Raw genomic sequence first — 21,350 nt, 5'->3', positions numbered from 1 at the left:
AACAAAGCCCCTGTTAAGTTGTTAAGTTGTTTTTGACAAAGATGACACAGTGATAAGATGCTTTGCAAAAATGTAAGTTTATATTGTGTGCATTGCATCATCTGTTTATAAAGTTGCATATCCTTACCACAGTCTTCAAGGCCAAGTCCAGCAAGTGACTTTCACTAGTGCTACTGTCATCTATATTTTTCATCAAAAATTGATCCAATATATGATGCTGGGCCAGAATTAGTAGTTTACAGAGTTAAGTAAGTATTAGAATCAAAGAAGACAATACGTTTTGTTGAGTTGCCCTAGAAGGCTGCAGGTTAGAACAAGCTCTGGTGTTAATGCAGGCTGAAAAGGAGTATTTCATAGCTCTGCATCTGACTGGGATGGATGCTGGATCCAATGGACACAATGCTTTTGGGTAACATGAGCAGATGTTTATAGTGCTTTCTTGAAACCTTGAGGGATTCCTGAAATGTAGAAGGTAAGTCACTTACTAAATTCTTACCCTCTTACACAATGAAAATGTCAAGTGCTTGTAGGTCCATGGCTAGGACACACTAGGTGATAAATGAAGCACATCTAATATGTTGATGGGACTGCCGATGGTCATATTTACCAAACATTAGTCAGCCAGAGTATAATTTTGACTCACGTTAAAAAAGACAAAAAAAATGTGTGGCATATCTGGGAGAGATAGCATCACAAAATGTCTGATGATTCCAGAAAATTCAAGCAAGATACTATAAAGGCCCACAAGGCCATTTCACCATGCACATTAGCAATGAAGTGTCATTCAAAATAGTTAAATTGATCAAGTAAAAGAAATGAAGAAAATTAATAAAAATATACCTGCAAATACTGCATTCTATCTTCCTGTTGTTCCCTCAATGGATACCCTTGCGGGACCCCCCTTTCTAAGGTTGAGAATTCATACTTGGCATTACGGTCTATCGTCACGATTTCAGGCGCCGAGCTATAGTCATATGGTCTGTCATATATTAAGTCGGCATGAATTCCTCCATCTTGGCTGTTTTCTGCAAAGTGCAGAAAAGTACGAGCGTCAGGATTAGATAGCAACGGAGTACACAAGACAGACAGACAGACAGACGAATAGATAAGAGAGACAAGTTCAATTGTTCTCTGACTGGTTGACTTTTTGGACTTTTCCTACGAGTCTGCTCAGGAATTTAAGTTTAGATCAAAAATTGTTCTGCAACCAAAAAAAAAAGTCCAAGAATTTAAATGTTTAGTAAGGAGATGAAAAAGCCCCAGATTGGTTTTGAATTCAGAAACCAACCAAATCATACAAAAAATCTTCAAGTGTATAAAAACCCATCTACTAAGTTTATTTTCCCAATTACTGCATTCATGTTAATTAAAGATCAATTGGAGATGGGTGTAAAATGCTGATTTTGAGGAAAATGTGTGGCAAAAGATGAAAGATGACAGCAGCTATTTGCACAGGCAGCTTGGCATGCAAGTCAGTAGCTTTGGAAAAACAGGAAACAATCCTTATACATACAACTGTGATGAGTTATACATGGCAAGCCCTCTGGAAAAAAGCAGAGAACTGGCAGTGTTAATTATCACACAGAATATGGACTGCCCTGCGTTGTTTTATGGCTCCTGCTGGACAACGTGCAGTTATAGGGGAGGGTGTCAAGAAGGAGAGGATCAAAGGTTTGGAGAGTTACAAACAGGAAAGAAGGGGTTCAGATTGGTATGAGTTTAAACAGTGCCAATAGAAAAAAAGACAGACGGTTCATGCTGTCGTCAGTTTGCATGAATTGTGGAGATCTGGTCATGGACCCAATTCAAAAGCCTTTCTATGATTATCATGTGACCTAATTTCGGGACCAAACTTTGTCAAAGTGTCTGTGATTCCTTGGTGAAATGTTTCATGTTCCCTCCCCTTGGAAAACATCTATATTTCTGTGATGAAAGACTGAAGTCTTAGACCACTTTCTTTCTCTTTTATCTATTTCTCGGATATTGACTAAGAGCAATTTAATTAGTACTTAAGACTTCTGCCTTAAAAGATACAGTATTTTGCTCTATAAGTCACAATCTGACACAAATAAAAAAAATTAAAACAAAAAATAAACAAAACAAAAATAAACATATATATATATATATATATACATATATATATATAAATTCCTTTTATATCTATCTCAGTTTTGTATCCAGAAAAAAACATGGGTGTATCCCTTTGTGACTTGAGGGAAATATGACCATCATAATGACATGAAAGTGCTTTTCAGCTTTAGTGCAATCGTTCCAGTTTCACTCTGGCTCCCAACAAATGAACAGGGAACCATTTATTGTATCATCCTCTCATGCCAGGGCATTTTAGAGGAAGATTGCCCAGTTTCAATGCATTGAAGTGAAAAAATGCTGCAAGGTAAGTATGTCCTTTGTCCAGCAATATTTCTTTTTTATATTGACATCAGTCTCATAGCACGGTAAAGCAAAGCATTTTATAAAGTACAAACTGCATACAAAAACACAGAAAAATATATTTTAGTATAAAAGCTATATTACACAGACACTTGTCACTTCAGTTTCATCTTCTGACAACAAAGGTCACATGATAGGTCACATGATAACAATTGACCACTGATTTCAGACCTCAGACTACAACAAAGATATATTTAAGAAACATGTACAAACAGCCATAAAATCAAATCATGATTGTTCTTGTAAAAAGGTCTTAACCACACGATAACTTAACCAAATGTTAAAAATATCCCTCTTAATAGGCTGAAAATAAGAGGAAATTATGTTATTTTTATGATTACATACCGTCATTTTTATACATAGATTATTATTTTTTGCTCTGGTCTAAAGCCCAGGGTAGATGTCCATGTTCTCCAAAACAGGGATAAATACATTCAATGAATTACTTCAAAAAGCTAAATTTTTAAGATACAAAATTCCAATATTTTGCAACATGCAAATTTGAGGGTCATCCTGTATCACACCTTAGAGCCAGTTCAGATCAAAGATAGGGGACAAGCAAAGAACAACAGGACTAACGCAGACTGTTTCTAAAACAATAATTCTGTAGCATCACAGTTTCTGATGTCATGTTTTTAACTTGGAGCTTGACTGACCTGACCAAAAATGAATGCCAGTTGCACACTGTAATTGCATAGTTTAATATAGAGCACCAAGCCAAACAGTCATAGAGGGCGACGATTTGAAGCTGCAGTAATCCCGAGTCAACCAGCACCATGAAGCAGAAACCAGGTATAAATATATCTTTCTTAAACTTCATAGATTTCTTATGTCTCTTGCTGGTTTTGACATCTAGAAGTGCTGCTGTCACCCACAGGTTAAATGCCAATGACTGTATCTCACATGGAGAGACTTATGATAAACCTGGGATTCAGGTGAGAATGCAAGTTTACAGTTACTGAGTCAACTGAAAGGCCTGTAATTAAAATGATAATTCACAAAAAAGCTATTGTTTGGGAATTAAACACTCAGACTAGAGAAGTGGCTGGTGACAAGACAAAAAGTGCCAAAACATTATCAGAAACCCCCTAAATCCACTTTTCAACTGTCCAAAATCAGCGACACTTGCATATTTGTGTGTAATGTACTGAGTTTTGATTACCTACAGAAATGTAACCATGCTGCTGACACACATGTTCTTCATCACATTTTGTGACTGGACAGCATCATTTATCTTCAGACCAATATTAAGGACTGTACATTCTCTGCAACATTTTGAAATGTTTGATTTTCTTGTCACAAATCTTTGACATTAACTGGCTTTTATGGAGGTCTGACAATTTTATGAGGTTACTTTTGTAACAATTCTGTAATGATGACCGATGGACTCTCTTATAATTTAATTTTAAAAATGGGTAACATGAATTACAACATGACTCAGTTGCTAATGCACGAAGGGGATGCAAGTAAATTCACTTAAGAAAATTGTAAATCACAGCGGTGACACCATATTGTACAACAAGGACCAGAGTTGAAGATCTCTGTCAAACATCAGGCTATAAACTTAGCTTGGTACTAACCTCTTTTCCCTTTCTGCAATACTGCTACTTACAATTTTCCCAGTAAAACTCCTCCCAAGGCTAAGAGACAAAGCTATTCAGGTTGATAAATCACATTTGTCAGTGTAATTCCTATGGCCAAAGACAGTGCAGTGAGTTCACAAACAATTTTTTTGTATTCAAACCTTGAATTCGGACAGTCATGCAAAGTCTTTAACTGTCTCTTGGGTTTTGTAAACTAATGTAAGCAAATTATCCATTTGGAACACTACAAAAAAGTATAGAAAATTATCATTGAAGAGTGACTGCAACAGTCAACCTTCCCTCCTTTGTGTTCTCAGCAGTCCCTACTGAGCTGTCTTAGGAAATAGGGATTGTTACCCACATTGACATCATCAGGTAAAGAGGAGGGAGAAAGGAGGGAAGACGGGAGGGGGACGCCTGACAGTGGCTTACCCTCATCCACGTCGTCATTGGACATAATGGCGACGCACTTCTCCCACACCATGCGGATGTCGGCCCGGTAGCGGTCACAAGCCCAGAGGAACATGGGTAGCAGGATGGACTGGGCAATGGAGCACCACAGCACACACAACACCATCCAGTTATAGGAGCGGTCGAACTTCAGACTGGCAAAGCTCACCACCTGTGCAGGGTCAGCAAGGGGTTAGAAACAAGAGGCCAGTAAACAAAAGCAGAATCACAAAGATACTGTTTATATAGTCTGAAACAGTTAATAAGACAGGACCCCTATGCTAACTGCAACGTTGCTTTCTAACACTGCTGAGTAGTCCTTAAGCAAGGCACTTAATCTCAAACTTCTCCAGTGTGGATGCTCAGTGGTCAACAGATATGACTTGGTTCTTCCGGGGTTGAAAGTGCAAATGTGTTTATTCATGAGCAAAATTAAGCTCAATTAAGACATCCAAACAATAACATATCATCATAGATTGATGACTTGAGAGGACATTAGATTTTCCTACATTATACAGTACCATCAGACCATATAATTGCTTATGTTAAAGTTTGTAAGTGCAGATACATCACATCACAAGTCATTAAATGGGTTCTTCCATGTTCCTCTTGTATATACTAGCGTTCTTAACATCAACAAGCAGATGTGACAGCTCATACTGGCCATTTGAAACAGCTGCTCAGCAGTTCAGGGACCAAATGGCATCAGCAAACAATAAACGCAGTTCTGTACAATATTATATCATTATGGGATAAAAACAAAATATTTAAGGTATCAAATAACTTCTCTAAGTTACTCTAAGAATAGGAGCAACAAAAAGAATTAGAGTCTGCAAACTTGGTATCTGCCATAGAAATGATTTTAAGAAATGATTTTAGTTCAGATCCAGCATTTTGGAAACTATGACAGTGCATTAAATAACCTTCTCTGAACTTATTGTTGGCCAAAATTCAGAGAAAAAAATCTACCATGAGAGGAGTCTCTGTTAAAACCTTGAAGAGACACATGTTTTAATGTCACACCCACTGTCTAATCATTGGGCTCTCGGCACAACATAGATGAGTGTCTATTGAGAGTACCAAATATTAAACATCCATTAGCAAGAGATCCACACACAGATCCAGTCCTATACTGTATATTAGTAAACGTGATTATGTTATTATTATGCTGAGGCATTAATCAATTCTTCAAGCAGCTTATACTGATGATATATGCACTGCACAAATACAATGGTTAGCTTTTTCCACTGTCCTCACTTGAAAAGCCATTGAAAAGTAAGCTAAGTTCAAAGTAAGTGAAATATAATATATCGTCACATCATGATTGAGCTCCAGCATTGATTATGTAACCTAAATGACCAATGAAGATATCCAAATAGGAGCCAATATGATGCATTAAATATTCTATATTGTGTACCAAAAAGAAAATCTGCCTCATTCATGGTGTTCACAGAATAGTGATGAAATGCAACAAGAACAAACCTGAAAAATTAACATTGAGGTGTGAAAATGCCAATAAAAGCCAGAGTCCCTTAAAGAAGTTGTCATGCACTCAAGCAGCAAATTTATGTACAGGTTGCCACTGTGTGAAAATAATAAATAAAGATATTTTGTAACCGAGTTTTCAAACATTAATGATTTTGGGACACCCATTGGATGAAACCGAATGAAAACAGTGGCATATAATAACAGCTACTGAACTGCCCCTTAATGGAATGAAAGGTGACCCCGGTTTAAGTACGACTCCTTTTTATAACAAGCATTAGAGCTAATATGGGTTATCTTCCTCAGTGAAGCAACTGAGTACATTATCTGATCATTACAGTTGACAGGTTGAGTGCCTAATCATGCATCGGGCCATGACACTGATCAGTTTGATTAACTCGGACTCATTATCTTCAGTGTCACCTCCTCTGGTCATATCTTGAACTTGAGCACCAACCATACAACAGCATCACTAGGTGACTTGATGAAATTGCAGAGTCTCAGCTTGAGATTGATGTTGTTCGTCTACTGAGCCGACTCATTTTAAAAACTGCCAATCCAACCAAAGACAATGCAGATAAACAGGTTTTCTTTCCATCAGAACACTTCACCTGACGATTTTCAGCACCCTTTCATCTGGAGAGCATAATAACTGAAAGTGTACCCCACATGAGAGTTTAAGGATGAGTTTTTCTATAGTTCAGTTTACATTCTCTCAATACATTTCAATGTCCCGAGTCTGTGGCGTTCACCCCCAAGCCCCTTCGCTCCTACTGAAGATATAAAACTTTTTTTTTCTTCTTTTTTTTTTAAATGGTGATGAATATACACTTTCATTTTTTGAAAAGTTCAATAATTTCCTGAAACTGGTGAGCACTGTAGTTTTTAGCAAAAATTACTTGAACAGCAGTAAATAGTGCATTTGTTGGGGACTATTTTTAGACACAGATTTGGTGCACTAGCATGTTTTTACAGCAGCAGAGTGGCATTTGTGAGACTGAGTCAAAATAAACTACAGTGCCCGTGTTCATCACGATAAAGGAACATGTCACTCAGTTCAAGAGTGTGGCTCATTTATCTGTTAATACTTCTACAGCACAGAGGAATAAGCTGCTGTATATCAGCCTTTGGACACACAGACAGAACTTGTTAGTAGGATGCTGCTTCTGGTCTTCTCATGGGATTTGTTGACATTTAGTAAAAAATAGAATATGGCCTGATGTACTCTTATAAATCACTCATAAGCACAGTTTGAGCACATTACAGTTGAATAGTGATTATGGAAAAACTAAGTAATAATGCTGTTCCAGCTGATGTATTTTCCACTGGCAGGTATTGTCTTTTGTTGTTGTTCTTAAGAAAACAAACTGCTTATGATTGGTGAAGTTGTCATTAATGTGTTTCAACTGTGTGCTGTGTTTAAAGCTGTGTTTCAAACACAGTTAAATATTTACTCACAGAGCCTATAAATTTATCGCACAACCTTTAGCAAAGTGACATCAAATGACCTGTACGACCTTTATCATAACAATAATGTTTACTTATTCTCATCATCACATTATCTCAAACTAAACTGAGACTATTTGAAGCAACTTGTAATGATGTCACTACTACTGTTATTAGGAGTTAGAAAATGAATGCTGGTGTTGCATGATAAAGTATATAAATTGATTTTGGATTTCAGGTTTTGTAATTTTTTTTACACTCCATCATCCAGAAATGTTGGAGCATGAGCATAATTTTTTCCGAGTAGTATATCAACTTACTGGCCAATTCTTGAGTGTATGCTCATGCAAATAATTTGTTTGTTTATTTGTTTGTTTCTTTAGCATCTGTAAGGATTTTCTAACAGTGTGGATATTCTATTCTGTTCTGATCATACATCTCTTCCTCAGTATTTCTCTGTATAACACCATAAAATTGAAAACCAGTGTACAAACCGATTTGTATGTGTGTTCCAGCTTCCCATGCATTTAAATAGCTCATTACATAAGGTCATAAAGACGACTGGGAGACCTTTTGTTGTTTCTGTCACTGCACTGGAATGTGATCTTTCATCAGCACTGCACTCCCCTTACTGTTACGTACGCACATACAAACATACACAAAAAGATGTTGTTCCAAAAGTAATACAGCACTGTCTTTTCAAATAAACTCATTGATCAGCTTATAAAGCAACCAGTATGGAGGTGTGATGTTGTTAAACCTTACAAGTAAAAATATGACACACACTAATTAAAACAACATTATTAGAAGCATTATCCAAAGAAATTGCAGCATTTCCCCTACTCATGTTTCATCTTGCACTGAAATTCATTCATTCATAAAAAGCATTTCCCAGTGTTCTGATTTTTTTTTTAAACAACCAGCTAAAACAGCAGCTGTGGTGCCTAAAGACCTTCGAGCTCATCAGTGCTGACTAATTGCTCTTACCAGCAAGGATTTAATAATGCAGGCCATTCAGTCTCCATGCCTATTTTCACATTCATTTTTAGTACAGACTATCATGTCCTACCATCTCCTAAAAATCCAGTGAGGACCATACATATTCCTTGTTGTAGCACAGGGGCCAATTTTAGGCAAACCATGTTTTTGTCATGAGTAAAAGTAGTCTTTCTTGATAACACTGGTAACATGAAGAAATGTGAAGCATCTGGTAGATGCAAACGTGCAAAAAAGCAATGCATTCATCAGCTGATTATAAGAGAGACCTTTTTTGTTGTAGGAGTGAGAAAGGGAAGCAGTTTTGAGAAGGTTTGTTATAGCTCAGCTCTTGATGAGCAGACATTGGCAAATGGCAGCATATTTAGATAATCCCACAGGAAACCGGAAGCATGACTTGCAGGCCTAATTTAAGATCACTTAAAAGCCAGGACCTGCAAGGTGTTATTATGTCCTGGCGGACATGTTTCTTGGAGAGAATTCACATATCGGAAACAGAAGAAAGATGATTCCAGCGTGAGGCTTTTAAAAGAAAGTATTATATTGTAATACAAAACAATGAGGATTAAACAATATTGGTTATGAACTGGATATTATTGGCACTTTTGAAGGAGAGGCTACTTATTATCTCATGCACTGTTCAATACACTACAGTGAGACATTATGTTATATCTCATAACACTCAACTGAGCAAAAAAAACAGCATTTTAAAAGTATATTCAAGAAATTACTTAAATGATTTTGTCCTTTATTTGATTCTTTGAAGCAGTATAATGCCGCTGTCCAAAGTTATAATCACTCAAGTAAACATTAATGTCCCAAAATTTGACCCTTCGAAGTTGGTTCTTCAAGTCCCAAAATTAGCGAACAATGATAACCATGCATGTTATTAAGATCATTAAAGTATGAGTACTATTTTTCTCCTATGAATATGTGCAGAAAGTACTCGATATCTTGCTGTGTGCTTTGGATTTCATCATTAAAGGTGTGTGCAGATAGCAATGCTGAGTGCAGGAGTTTCTGGTCGGCTTGCCTCAGGTGTACAACACTTAATTAAAAAAAAGGTTTGTTTAATGTAAAAATGTCGACTAACAGATGGTTACTTGTACAAATGATAACAGAACTGAGGCGATGTATTATAGATAAACTGAAGCTGAGGCACTTTCATTCACATCATTTTCTCCCACTTAGATTTAAAAGAGTGTTATCATATACGAGTCAACCCACATTTAACTAAACCTCTACCTCCACTGTAATCCACGTGGTTTAAACATGAGCAGAGGGTGCTTGCTATAACAACCAGAAAAACTGTCAAAGTACATATTCCTTATGGAGAGAACTCTACTGTGGTGACTTGCTTTTAAGATGTCAGGATGGCTGGTTTGGCTGCATCACAAACAATGAGCCTTGAGCTTTCTACAGGCTGCATAGAAAACCAATGAATTGACTTGTTTAAAAATGAATGAGAACCTGAGGGTGGAATTTGCAAACCAAATGGTGCCACATAGAAACAGAGCTTGCTCCTTCACTCACTGATTATGTACTTGAAGGATTAGTTTCCCCCAGGAAGAAGAGGGAAGTTACACTCTGTTTTGAAGTTCCCTAAAAGACAACAGAGGGAAGATGATCCCAGTGCTAATCTGTAACCTGTACTTCTAACAGACACATACTATAGACTGTATATAAAAACACACACACCATCCATAAGCACTTAGCCTGACCTACTTACAGCCCCAGATGAGAAGAAACATTCAAGTTTGTGTAAATAATAAATCAGTATGGTATGGTTACTGGAGCTACAGTGCGCTAACTCCACCCTCAAACGTTCTTTTAAATTTTTCACCCTTAGCAGCCCCGTGCACTGTCTCTCTTCAGACTGAATTAACCCTCCCTCACCCTAAGTATACAGAATGAATGACGAAGAGGTCACAAACATGGCTGCCATCAGCCTGACCTCACTGTATGTGTATTTGTGTGCCTGTTTTCTAAGAGGGATGTGAATTATATCTGGATATATGATAATGCATTTATATTTTCTGTTTCTTTGTGTTACTTGTGGCTCTTTGTTTGAATTAGGAAATACAGTCACAACTTGGGAAACAAGTTAAAAATCTTTTTTATTTTGCAGAAGATTCACAATTTTATTTTTACCTAAATGGGCAGAAGAATCTTTGAGAGTTCTTAAAATACCTCCAAAACAGCAGGCAAAGTTGTTAAACGACCTTGATAGATCACTAGGGATTTAGCTTTCAGAAAAACAGATGCTTAGCTCCATGAATCAATGTCATGATGTGACATGGGAGACACAAACTGGGGCTACATGAACACCAGAAACTCTAACAAAGCACTAATGAGTGCCTGAAAGCTTACACACTCAGCCACAACTGATCCAGAAGTCTAACAAACACGTCTTATATTTATACACGTCTTAATTTGTATATATTTGACTAAACAGTCAGACCTTTTAACTAGCTGGTTCTTGGATCAACTCCATCATTTCTTGCAATCATGTTTAAGCATCGAACTCACCAGTATGGGGAAGCCAGTCAGGAAGTCATAGATGAACACGATGCCACTGATCAGGTAAGTGATCTGCAGCGACGTCTTGAGAGGCTCTGATCCATCAATGGATGATCTGCGCTTCCCCTGGGCGTCCTCCACCACTATGGTGGGGACGTTGAACTTGTTCTTGTCAGCATTGTGGCCTGCCTGAATGGAGAAAGTCTGAAAGAGAGCAATGCCGATGCAGATCACACCCATGGCCACGCTGCCGCCAATCAGCAGCAGAAAGCAAACACCAAAGCCAAGGCCAATCTCAGTCACTATAAATCGGCAGTCAGAGGTGTAGAAGCGGTCGATGGTGTCGTGCCAACCCACTGCTGGAAGCGTGGACAGGATGAATGAGACCATCCAGATCCCCATCACTGTGTGCACCGCCTGCTTCTTGGTGTTACTCAACCTGGAAGCAGAACAACACATTTAAACATAAAGTAAGTTGAGTTCTTCTGCTGTGTGTGTCCTGTAGCTCATAAGAATAGGACCTTGACTAATACTGGTGGATCTGAAAAGTTCTGAGTACTAACAAACACTTTGTTAAAGTCTTAGTGCTCGGGTCACTTATACTGAAGGTATTTGCAGTTTTCATCAAGTAAAACCAGTAACAATCAAAAAAGAGAAATATAAGACTCATCAACCTAAGAAATACGTTCATACCTTGGACAAAACAAAATGGATGGTGAAAGGTGGGCCTCTTATAGTAATTACAGCAGCTTAAGAGTCCCCAACTCAGTGTGTTGCATGAAATAATTCAAATGTGACACTAATAACAGTCTGACAGTATGGTTAATCTCCTCCATTAGTCTTCTCCTTAGAAAATATTTCTAGGGAGGAGACTGATTGTGAAGAAATATGTCCCTGAGAGAGAGAGTCAGCAGAAAGAACCCTTGTAAAACTACACCATACCTAAGCTATGACCAAATACTGTAAATGCCATAAAATGGTAGGTCTGCACCTGGGACATATAAGCTGAAAAAAGCACTATCCCACACAGTCATCATTTAGATAAACTGGAGCTGAATGGGGGGAAATTGATGCTTTGCTGATGGCAAAAGATTGCTTTTCACATCCTTCGGTCTATTTGTCATCTAGGTCTATTTCAGTGTGAAGGGATTTCTATTTTTTCTCATCTCCAAGTAATTGTTACAGTTGAGCAATTTGCTGAATGTGTTTGTGTCTTCTGGCACTTTTAAAGGTTTGCACCAGCACACGTACTGTACATCTAAAAATATGGCAGGCAGTGACTGGTGTTCTCATTTCCAAAACTTGATGAAAGACTGTGCTATCCTGCCAGAACATTTGCACCTCAAGTAGTGCTGAGTAGTTCAAAGCATCAACAACAAATCATACATAGAGGCCAATCCTTTATAGCTTGTAGAATAGATACAGTCTATTACACGGCCAAAATAAAGAAGCAAACCTTTGAATTTCAAGTCACTTCAGTCCAGCATCTATAAACCGACTCCCTTGAAAGGTGGATATAATATCAAGGAACTCGCGGACAGAGTGCTACAGTTTACATAAACGCACCTCTCCTGCTTCACTTATGTTGCGAAGGAATACGGTAAAATGTCTATTTACTGTCAGTTGTCCGGGAGCAGTTTTGGCAGAAAACTTATTCTGTCTCCCTCCAGAGAATTGGAGCACATGTCGCCTATCCTCCTCTTCCTCTCATTAAAATCATCTGGAGGAACACTGGCTAGATATAGAATATATCCCCAACACATACAAAATGAGTCAAAATATAGTTTAAAAATATTTGTATCTCATAATGCATTAGCTTACATGCACTGACATGATAAGAGTGGCACAGAGGGTGCAGCAGTAGCCTCTATGTTTGCACTGTGGCTTTGTGCAAAGACAAGTAGGTCTTGTTGTCACTGTGAGTAATAATGCTAGCCTTTCCTGAATATGCCTGGGGTACATATGATGGGGAGGTTACATCACCAAGCTGCTTGAATCTATTACCAGAAAGAGAAAGCGTTGCAAGGGAATAAGCTCCTAAGAGATAGTGAGAGCGGGGTGATGAGAACAGCTGCCGAAGTACAAGGTTGGAATTCATAATTCAGGCCTTCACTGTGTGTTAATGTCAGAGACAAGGCAGCCATGCTGGCTCAGCAGGGCAAACGTGGAGCGATTTAAATGAAAGATGAACAGCAATTACACGGTGCATCACCTGAGCTATCACTCCAACGTATCGTTGTTCAAAGTGACTTGAAAACAAGAGGAGGAGCTGCTGAGAGGAAGGTCAATGTTTCCAGACAGGAGATGAGAGAGAGTACAGTCTGATGAGCGAGAGAACAGACGAAGGAGATAAAAGCATTTGTGTAAAGTCTGATATCACTGTGTGGGCATCAGCCAATAATGACAGCTGCTCATGTAATATAGATAGCAAGATTGAGCATAGATTTAAAAGGAAGTTTGCATATCTTATTGTAACGTCTGCTTATCTGCATGAAGCTGCAAAATTGGCCGAGCTGACTGAATGCTGAGCATCTGCAGGCGTGATGCCACAGGAAGTACAATCACTCCTTGTTTTTCAGCAGGGGAGATAAAGCGAGGCAACAGAATACTGATCTTCACCACATGTGCCACAGCATCAGTTTCTCTACCATTTCAATAACTCGCAAAGTAGCTTTTTTGTATTCTGCAAAAATGAGTAGTGACTTCATATGTGCTTGTATTTGCCACAGTATTTGCTCTAGAAATGCATTCATCTGCAAATGATTGTTCTGCGCCAGATGACCAGAAAATGAAGATCTGCATAGCCATGAATAACAGCTGGGTTGCACCAAAGCCAAGACCTTTGAGGTGTGCTTCAAGGTGAGATGTTGTAAAGCTGCAAATATGTTTTTAGATTTATCACTATGAAGCTATCATCATGTATTATTGCAGATAAAACACCAAAATCAAAGACATCATATAACAAAATTCCTGATGTTGGAATCAAATGTAGAAATTAAAGGAACCCAAACAAAATTTTCTCCTCCTTCATGATAATCAGGTAATATAAATGCCAACATAATGATATTATTTTCTCATTAAATGTGTTTGTAAAAATGTAATCTAAACAAAATCTAATCAAACAGCAGCTATAACACTGGATCTTATTAAAACAGAATAATAGCCACTGCTGCTTAATAATCATCTGTACAGGTAATGTTAAAGCAGCACCAGTGCATCCCTAAATGCAGACATAAATAGCATAAACTATTTTTTCAAAGGGAGCAGCAATGTTGCTCAGAACATCTGATTATGTGTGAACAGCAGATGTCTTGGAAGTCTAACAAGACCAAAACGGCGTTACTGCAGCAGGGCGCTGCCTGTTAACGTGAGGTGAACCTGATCTTTATTATTCAGCGCTACTTTGTACTATCACTTGTTGTGAGGAGCCAACTGAAGCTGTAAGCTAGAGCTGGCAGATGCTCAGTCTAGAGGGTTTTACACGGTGTTACCCCAAATAACTGCAACCAGCAGATGTGTTGACAGGAGAGAGATTTCACCTGATGCAGAGCAACCCTCTCAAAAACGGAGGTAAACAAGCTCACAAGTGACACTAATCTAAACAGTTTCCCCATCCCATCAGAGGAATCTGCTCAGATATGCAGTGGGAGGCCCAAAATTTGCAGCTTAAATGCCAGAATGTTGTATTTGAAGGTGGCTTTGGCAGGTGGTGCGTTTATGGAAAGCCCTGCAGGAGGTTAGACATTTAAAATGTCTTCTTACAAATTCAATCGCTAAGAAGTTTAGAAAAAAATCATGATTTTTTTTTTTTAAAAAAGGCCAAGTTCTGTAGCCTGAACAGAATCTAAGAAGTGTGTTTAAACTTGACAAAACTGTTTGATTTTCATTACATCTGTGTATTGATCTAGCACAGTAAAACATAGAATGTATGAAAAACCTACATACAGTATACAGAATATACTGTATGATAAAATGTGTTTGATAGAATGTGCAGACACATGTTAAAGGGAATTTAAAAATATTTTCTCTCTTTTCTATAATGTATCTAGTTATGCAATGGAAAAGAACGCATTATCAACAGTCTTCATGGGGGCTTCTTTAAGAGAAAATAGTTCATAGGTCTGTTATTCATTCAAAATAACAGATATTGTCTCTGGAAAGTTTTAATGCTGTGAGCAACACAAACAAAATTTCATTCACCTCTTTTGTGAGCAGAAATCTCACAGACAGATATCCCAACACCTGGGCAAATAAATGCAAAATGATCTCTAGCTGTACATAGTATTGACACAAGAAGTAAGTGTGTAATCTTATTTAGTAACAACAGAATCAGCCATCTTACCTGTAGTTTACAGGCCAGCGTACCATCCACATGCGATGATAAGAGAGCGAGGTGACGGAGAAGCAGGTGACCAATGTGAGAGTGTAGAAGGTGGAAACAAACACTTTGCACAAACCCTCGTTCCACTCGTAGTTGGAGTGCTGACGGCGCAGCGTTATGACACAGTACATGGTGATGGGGATGGCCATGTTGAGGATGTGCGTGCCCGCCAGCGTGCAGATGAGGAATTCCAGCGGCTTCCACTTTTTCTGCTTGGCACTGACGCTAAGGATGCTCCAAGTGTTGGCCAGGATGGACACACCCGAGCAGACCAGCCAAGCCAGCGTGTTGGCGTTGATGACGTCATCCTTCATGGTGGTCACCTCATCCACCATGTTGGAGCGGGGCAAGGCAGAGCCTGGGAGGCCGCAAGGAACTGTTGGCAAGAGCAGGTACACGCGAGGAGAAGGAGGAGGTGGTGATGGGCAGGAGGGGATTCAGGGCGTCGGACGAGGCAGGCATCCTATCTGGGTGGGCGTGCATTCTCCATGAGATGGGCACAGCGGGGAAAGGACATGGCAGTGGTGCAACACAACGGGACGTTAGCGGGAGAGGATGGCAGATCCGGGCCTGTTGCCTAGAGAGGAGGAGAGAGAAAAGAGGGAGGCACAGTAATCAGAAACAGTGGGAGAGAGGATGTAATGAGAATTATATTAGTCAGTCCAATTCAAAATAATCCTTCATCATACATAATCCGGCATCCCAGTGAACTACAGTAATAGTGTTATATTAATCACAACACTTTAACTATAACTGTTAATACTAAAAGTCATCAATTTCATGTGGTTAAGACAGAGCAGTGATCAGGCTTATTTTTAAAGCAACATGACAGAGAAAAGCATAAAGCTACAGTTATTTGCACCTGCTATTTTACAGAAAAGTGAATGACAGACGTGAATCCAAACTTTTCATATGATGCCAATAAAAAAATATTCTACATACACGTAAAAAAATCTAGCTATACCAAAACAATACAGGAAATGAGCAAAAAACATAAATAATAAAATGCAATCCAAAAGGATCATCCTGAAGTAAATACAATTTTGGGAACGGTTATACTTGGTGCTGAAACAATTATTTGATCAAGTTGACAAATCAATGGAAAATTAATTGACGTGATTTCATTCAAAACATTTGCTGATTCCTGCTTCTAAGATGTGAGGATTTGCTGCTTTTCTGTCTTTTCTATAATTGCAAATCTAATATATTTTGATTGGTAAGACAAAATGAGAAATTCAAAGATGTTAGCTTGGGATGTCCAGAACTGTGATGAGCATTTCTCCTTTTTTTGAAAGTTAATAGACTAAATAATTGATCCTGATGATAAATAATCAATATACTAATCAATGAAAATAATTGTGAATTGCAATCCGACTTAAAGTGTTATTTTTCGTTGATGCAGTCAGAGGTGCTGATTCAACTCAAAAGCAACGTGTAGTTTGTGGTATTGATATACAAGGTAACACTATATTGTTATTTTGTCTCACTCCTATACAGTAGACCACATCGAAGGATGGCTGCATGACAAAACTGAATATTATGCAATCTTGTTACAAGAAGCTATTGAAAGAACACACACAAAATTAAAAGATTGCTCCATTTCTTTCAGTGTCATTTCCTACATAACACAGCTCCAGTCAGAGAATCATCAGAGGAGAAAGACTTTTGTTCCCCCACTGCTGGGTGAAAAATGCTTGGCACAGCTGTAGCATGTTGTCACATCTATTTCCTGTCTTTTGGCTTGTCCAAACACTGATGTGCTGTGGGCAAGACCCCTGAGAGGGGACACTGGAAATGACAAGACCCATGTCATCATCATCCTGCTCTCACTTCCAACGATCTAATTCTTCGCTCTCATTCTTCCCTCTGATGGTGCGGCCAATCAGATTCAGTTGTGCTAATATCCTGCTAGTTCAAGAAGCATCCAGCTCTTCACTAATTTGGCCAGGGGAGAGCAATTAGCCTCCAACTGACTCCTAAAATGTGTAGTCTCAGAAAATGTTGCACAGTTTGTTAGCAGTAAAGTAATGGTACTACAGCAATACACCTACAGTTTGAAATGATGCCAAAATGACATGTGAAAGGCAGAAGTATGTCATATTTAGAAAGCTGTGAATAACAATATGAGCAGAGGCTGAACCACAGTCTGGACTAACCCTTATATTCAGCTTTTTATTCTTCTTCTATGGTCTTAATTTCTTCTTCTGTGGTCTTTATGAGGAAAACTACAAACCCCTAAGTCCAACATAATTGTAATGATCTCACTGTCTAATAAACAAGCTTCTCAAGGTCCATGTGACTTTTTGTTTGCACGTCATTTAGTTGTAATACTGCAGTGTGAATGTAAACACACCGAATACAAAATAGAAGATATTTAAAAAAAGATAACAAAGCAACTGTTCCACTAACAATTCACTATGGAGACAACCAAAGAAAACACATTGTGTTAAAAAGTGTTATCACACCATCAAAAAGCACAAAAAACACAGTACACCAGGCTGGGATAGGCTATAAAAAGATTCATAGCTTTGATGCAGGAATCCCCAGGTGGTTGAGATGGACTGAGCTGCAGTCTGTGTGTTGACGGAGGATTGAAAACTCAGCTGAGTCAAACATTAAACACTTCAACAGTGTCACACGATCCACCACAGCTTGAACCAAGTCCCAGTCCACCTAAACTGGTGCCATGAGGAAAATATAGCGTATCTGTTTTGTTTTTGGAAGCAACAAAGATAGATGCAGGAAAACAATCCAAGACAAAGACGTAACACGGAGTAAACACGGGTTAAGTGTTTTTTCCCTTGCAAGTAAAGGAGTGAGTAATGATAATAATATTTAGAGTGAGGAAGTTAAGTTTGGTCACACTTAGTAGAACAATCTGTAATTACAACAGAACAGACCAAACTGTTCTGTGGTGGATAAATGTTTGTAAGACAGTGGATCACTAGCTCTCTCACAGCCTATGGTATGATTTGATAAAACGTAATTTCATATCTCTCTACTTCTAAATCACAGAGAGCTGTTGGCAGTATTGCAGCACCTGCGGTTTTCCTGTCGATTATCCCACCCCTCCTCTACATCTTCCTCACAGTGGGAATACGCTTTACTGTGTCTCCCTAACCCTTTTCTTTAATGCACGGACTGTGTATCTTCTATCCAGGAAACTGTTTAGTGAATTTGTGAAATAAATTCACTCAGCTCTGCTCGTGTCATCCTCCAGTCGCCGAGCCACGGATCAGAAAAAACACTGCTGAAATGAACAGTGAATATAACAAACCCCTTCAACACTTTTTCCACACTTTCTCCTTTCACATGACAGTAGAACTACCTCATATGGAGCCTGGGGATAACTAGAATGGCTAAAATTGCTTTTTCCCGAAATGATTAGTTAAGAGGCGAGTTCTGGGTGACACTTTAGTGTGTACTTTACTCATTTCCATTAATCCTTTGAACCCTCAGCTGTATTAGCTTGATTTTCATTCCCTTTATTTACAGGCTTATGGCATTGTCACTACATGTCTTAGCTAGTTAGTTTAGCAACGGTTATTTTCTGCCCTGTGAAAAGTCACGCTGCAATAGCTACTAGCAGTTTGTTTGCACTGTGGTCATGGATGTACAGAAACAGTCATCTAGATTACTTTTGATAGGAAAGAAAACGTATACATCTATCAGCTGAAAAAGTAAGTAGTAGTAGTACTAAGTAGTTGTTTTTACTTTGAGTGCACAACTGACATGATACAAAGACCAAAAAGAAAGGGTGAAAATTTGGGCCACCCAAGAGCTGCAGTCTGGAAGCCTTTTATAAAATAAATTAGCTTGAATTCAGTTTTGTGAGAGCTGCTGGGATTTGAACCGAAGCAATAAACTAAAATCAAAACAAAAGTGCTGCAGACTGGGGTTGATTTTCAGGGGGATCATCATCACTATTATTCCTTTCATATTATGGAGAGTCATTTGATTAACCTCTATTTGTTATTTAGGTAACATTACCATATTTGGTGTCAAACTAATTAATAATTCATTTTGAGGCACCAGAAATGTTTGACTACAATAAGCACAGTTTGTGATAGAGTCAGAAATAACTTCAAGCTATTTAATTGATCAAATAGCTCATGTTATCATAACATGTAAGCCCCCTTTTACATGTCAGAATAAAAACTCATCCCTCAGCTCCTTTACCTAGAGTTGACCTAATTCATGATGGACAGAAAGCCTGACCAAAGAGTAAAAGTTCATGATCAACTGATCACAAGATCAATTTAAGAGATCAAATACACTATGTCTTGTAAGTCAGCGTCATAAATTCCTTTCTTGTTCATTTTCATGTTCTGTTTACATAACTGTAAATATGTACATATCTGTCAGGCACAGGAATATGTTTTTTACAGTGAAGAGTTCAATCCTTCAGATCAAATTAACTGAATGTACTACTTCATTAATAGGCATGGATCCCAAATTTACTCTGGTTTAACACTGGACTTTGATTCTAGTTTCTTGTGCTTCTCCTGCATTCACAGGCTTAACTAGAAGCTAGAAAAGGCAATGGAAAATATTTTAGTCATAGTGAGGGAATTGGTCCCTCGGCATATAACCTTGTGATGCAGGTTCAATAAAAAGTAACATCCATTTACGTGGGAATTGCTCATAAAAGGTCACATAATACCACAGAGACACTGCAAAAGAGCACTTAACCAACAGTATGCTCTGTAATCAAGATAAGCCATGTTTCAACTTAGGTACAATATACCAAAACAATTCCCCTTTCTATGTGTCCAGCTGTGTTTGTAATTTACCAAGAAGGCAGAGAGTGGAGAAAAATCAACTCCAGACCCCTCTGCTTGGGTGACTCATGAGGCTCGAGAGGGACAATGGCAGCATTCTATTAAATACAAGAAATGGCAATTAAGTTATTCCAGGATGTTTACAAGCAACTGCAGTTTTGCTACCTCTGGGAACAGCTTGAAGTACCATGGAGATTTAAAACCAACTACAAATGGATGGTATTTTTAAAAACTGGTGATGTTATTTTGATCCAATATTCACATTCTGATAGTTCCTGGTTTTATGTAGAAGTCAAATACCCATAAATAAGGCAGTAGATGAGTTGAGGACTTATGTGTTACTGTATAAGACTCTACTGAGAATCCACAGCTAACCGCTGAATATCTGAGGGGGTAATAATGCCAATGTTGATGCACAACATGAGCACAATTTACACTTTCTCTGGTATCTAAGCAGTTCTGTTTGTGCACATTTATGCTCGGTGAAATTCTGTCATTCTTACAAAAATTCAATTAAACCAGCAATTCTCCTCAAGCAGCACCTAACAAGGCCAAAACATGCGAGAAAAGTACACCTAAGCGCTACAGTACGCTGTGCTACACTGCCTCCAAAATTATGTTTTCACGGTGCGTATTCAGAGATCAGAAATGGAAGATGCAGACACAGTTAATTATGTCTACAGTGTGGGTAAACTCTGCAATACAACCCGAAATACAACAGCAGACTACAAGTTAGATCCAGTCAGAGAATTATTTTACGGCATGAACATCCAATCTGTAACTTGAGTAACAAATTTTAAACTTCACCACATTCCTCTCTTGTGTAAAGAAAAGACCCAACCAACCCTGTCACCTGACGAGAACAACAATATTGCATGATCCTGAAAAACCAACATGCTTACATTTTTAAAATCTTGCTTTCTACAATATCTGAGCATGGCAAGTATGGTTATAGTTAGGGAAATACTGGATGAGTCTAATAGGGCAAAATCTACCTCGCTACATAAAGGACACATGTAGCACATCGCATTGATGCTGCATGTTGACAATGAACGCAAATCATGATGTACGGAATCATCCATTAAAAAACATAATTTACTTCATTATGTTTATTATTTCCATCCCCTTTACTTGTTACTATTGGTAACAACTACTCTTCCTGCTAGAGGAGAAAGAACACATGAGGATGAGTTAAATATGGATGAAATAGGATGAGTTGTATACTGTGTTACAGCAGTTGCAGCAGCTTTTAGAGTG

General features: G+C 38.4%; 1 protein-coding gene across 1 annotated transcript in view; it reads right to left on the bottom strand.

The window, feature by feature from the left end:
• LOC137184288 (probable G-protein coupled receptor 153) overlaps nt 1-21,350 on the bottom strand; it is a 34,537-nt gene that overhangs the window by 3,866 nt on the left and 9,321 nt on the right. Inside the window, exons 2-5 of the mRNA XM_067591795.1 lie at nt 15,274-15,889; nt 10,941-11,370; nt 4,467-4,656; nt 841-1,025 (exon numbers count right to left, since the gene is read on the bottom strand). Coding sequence (XP_067447896.1) covers nt 841-1,025; nt 4,467-4,656; nt 10,941-11,370; nt 15,274-15,647 — 1,179 coding nt within the window. The 5' untranslated portion in view covers nt 15,648-15,889. The remainder of the gene's footprint in view (nt 1-840; nt 1,026-4,466; nt 4,657-10,940; nt 11,371-15,273; nt 15,890-21,350) is intronic.

The sequence above is a fragment of the Thunnus thynnus genome, chromosome 6 (assembly GCF_963924715.1).
Source record: "Thunnus thynnus chromosome 6, fThuThy2.1, whole genome shotgun sequence".
In the NCBI taxonomy this organism is placed as follows: Eukaryota; Metazoa; Chordata; class Actinopteri; order Scombriformes; family Scombridae; genus Thunnus; species Thunnus thynnus.
The sequence above is the reverse complement of the archived record's forward strand: the minus strand, read 5'-3'. Positions and strand labels throughout refer to the sequence as shown.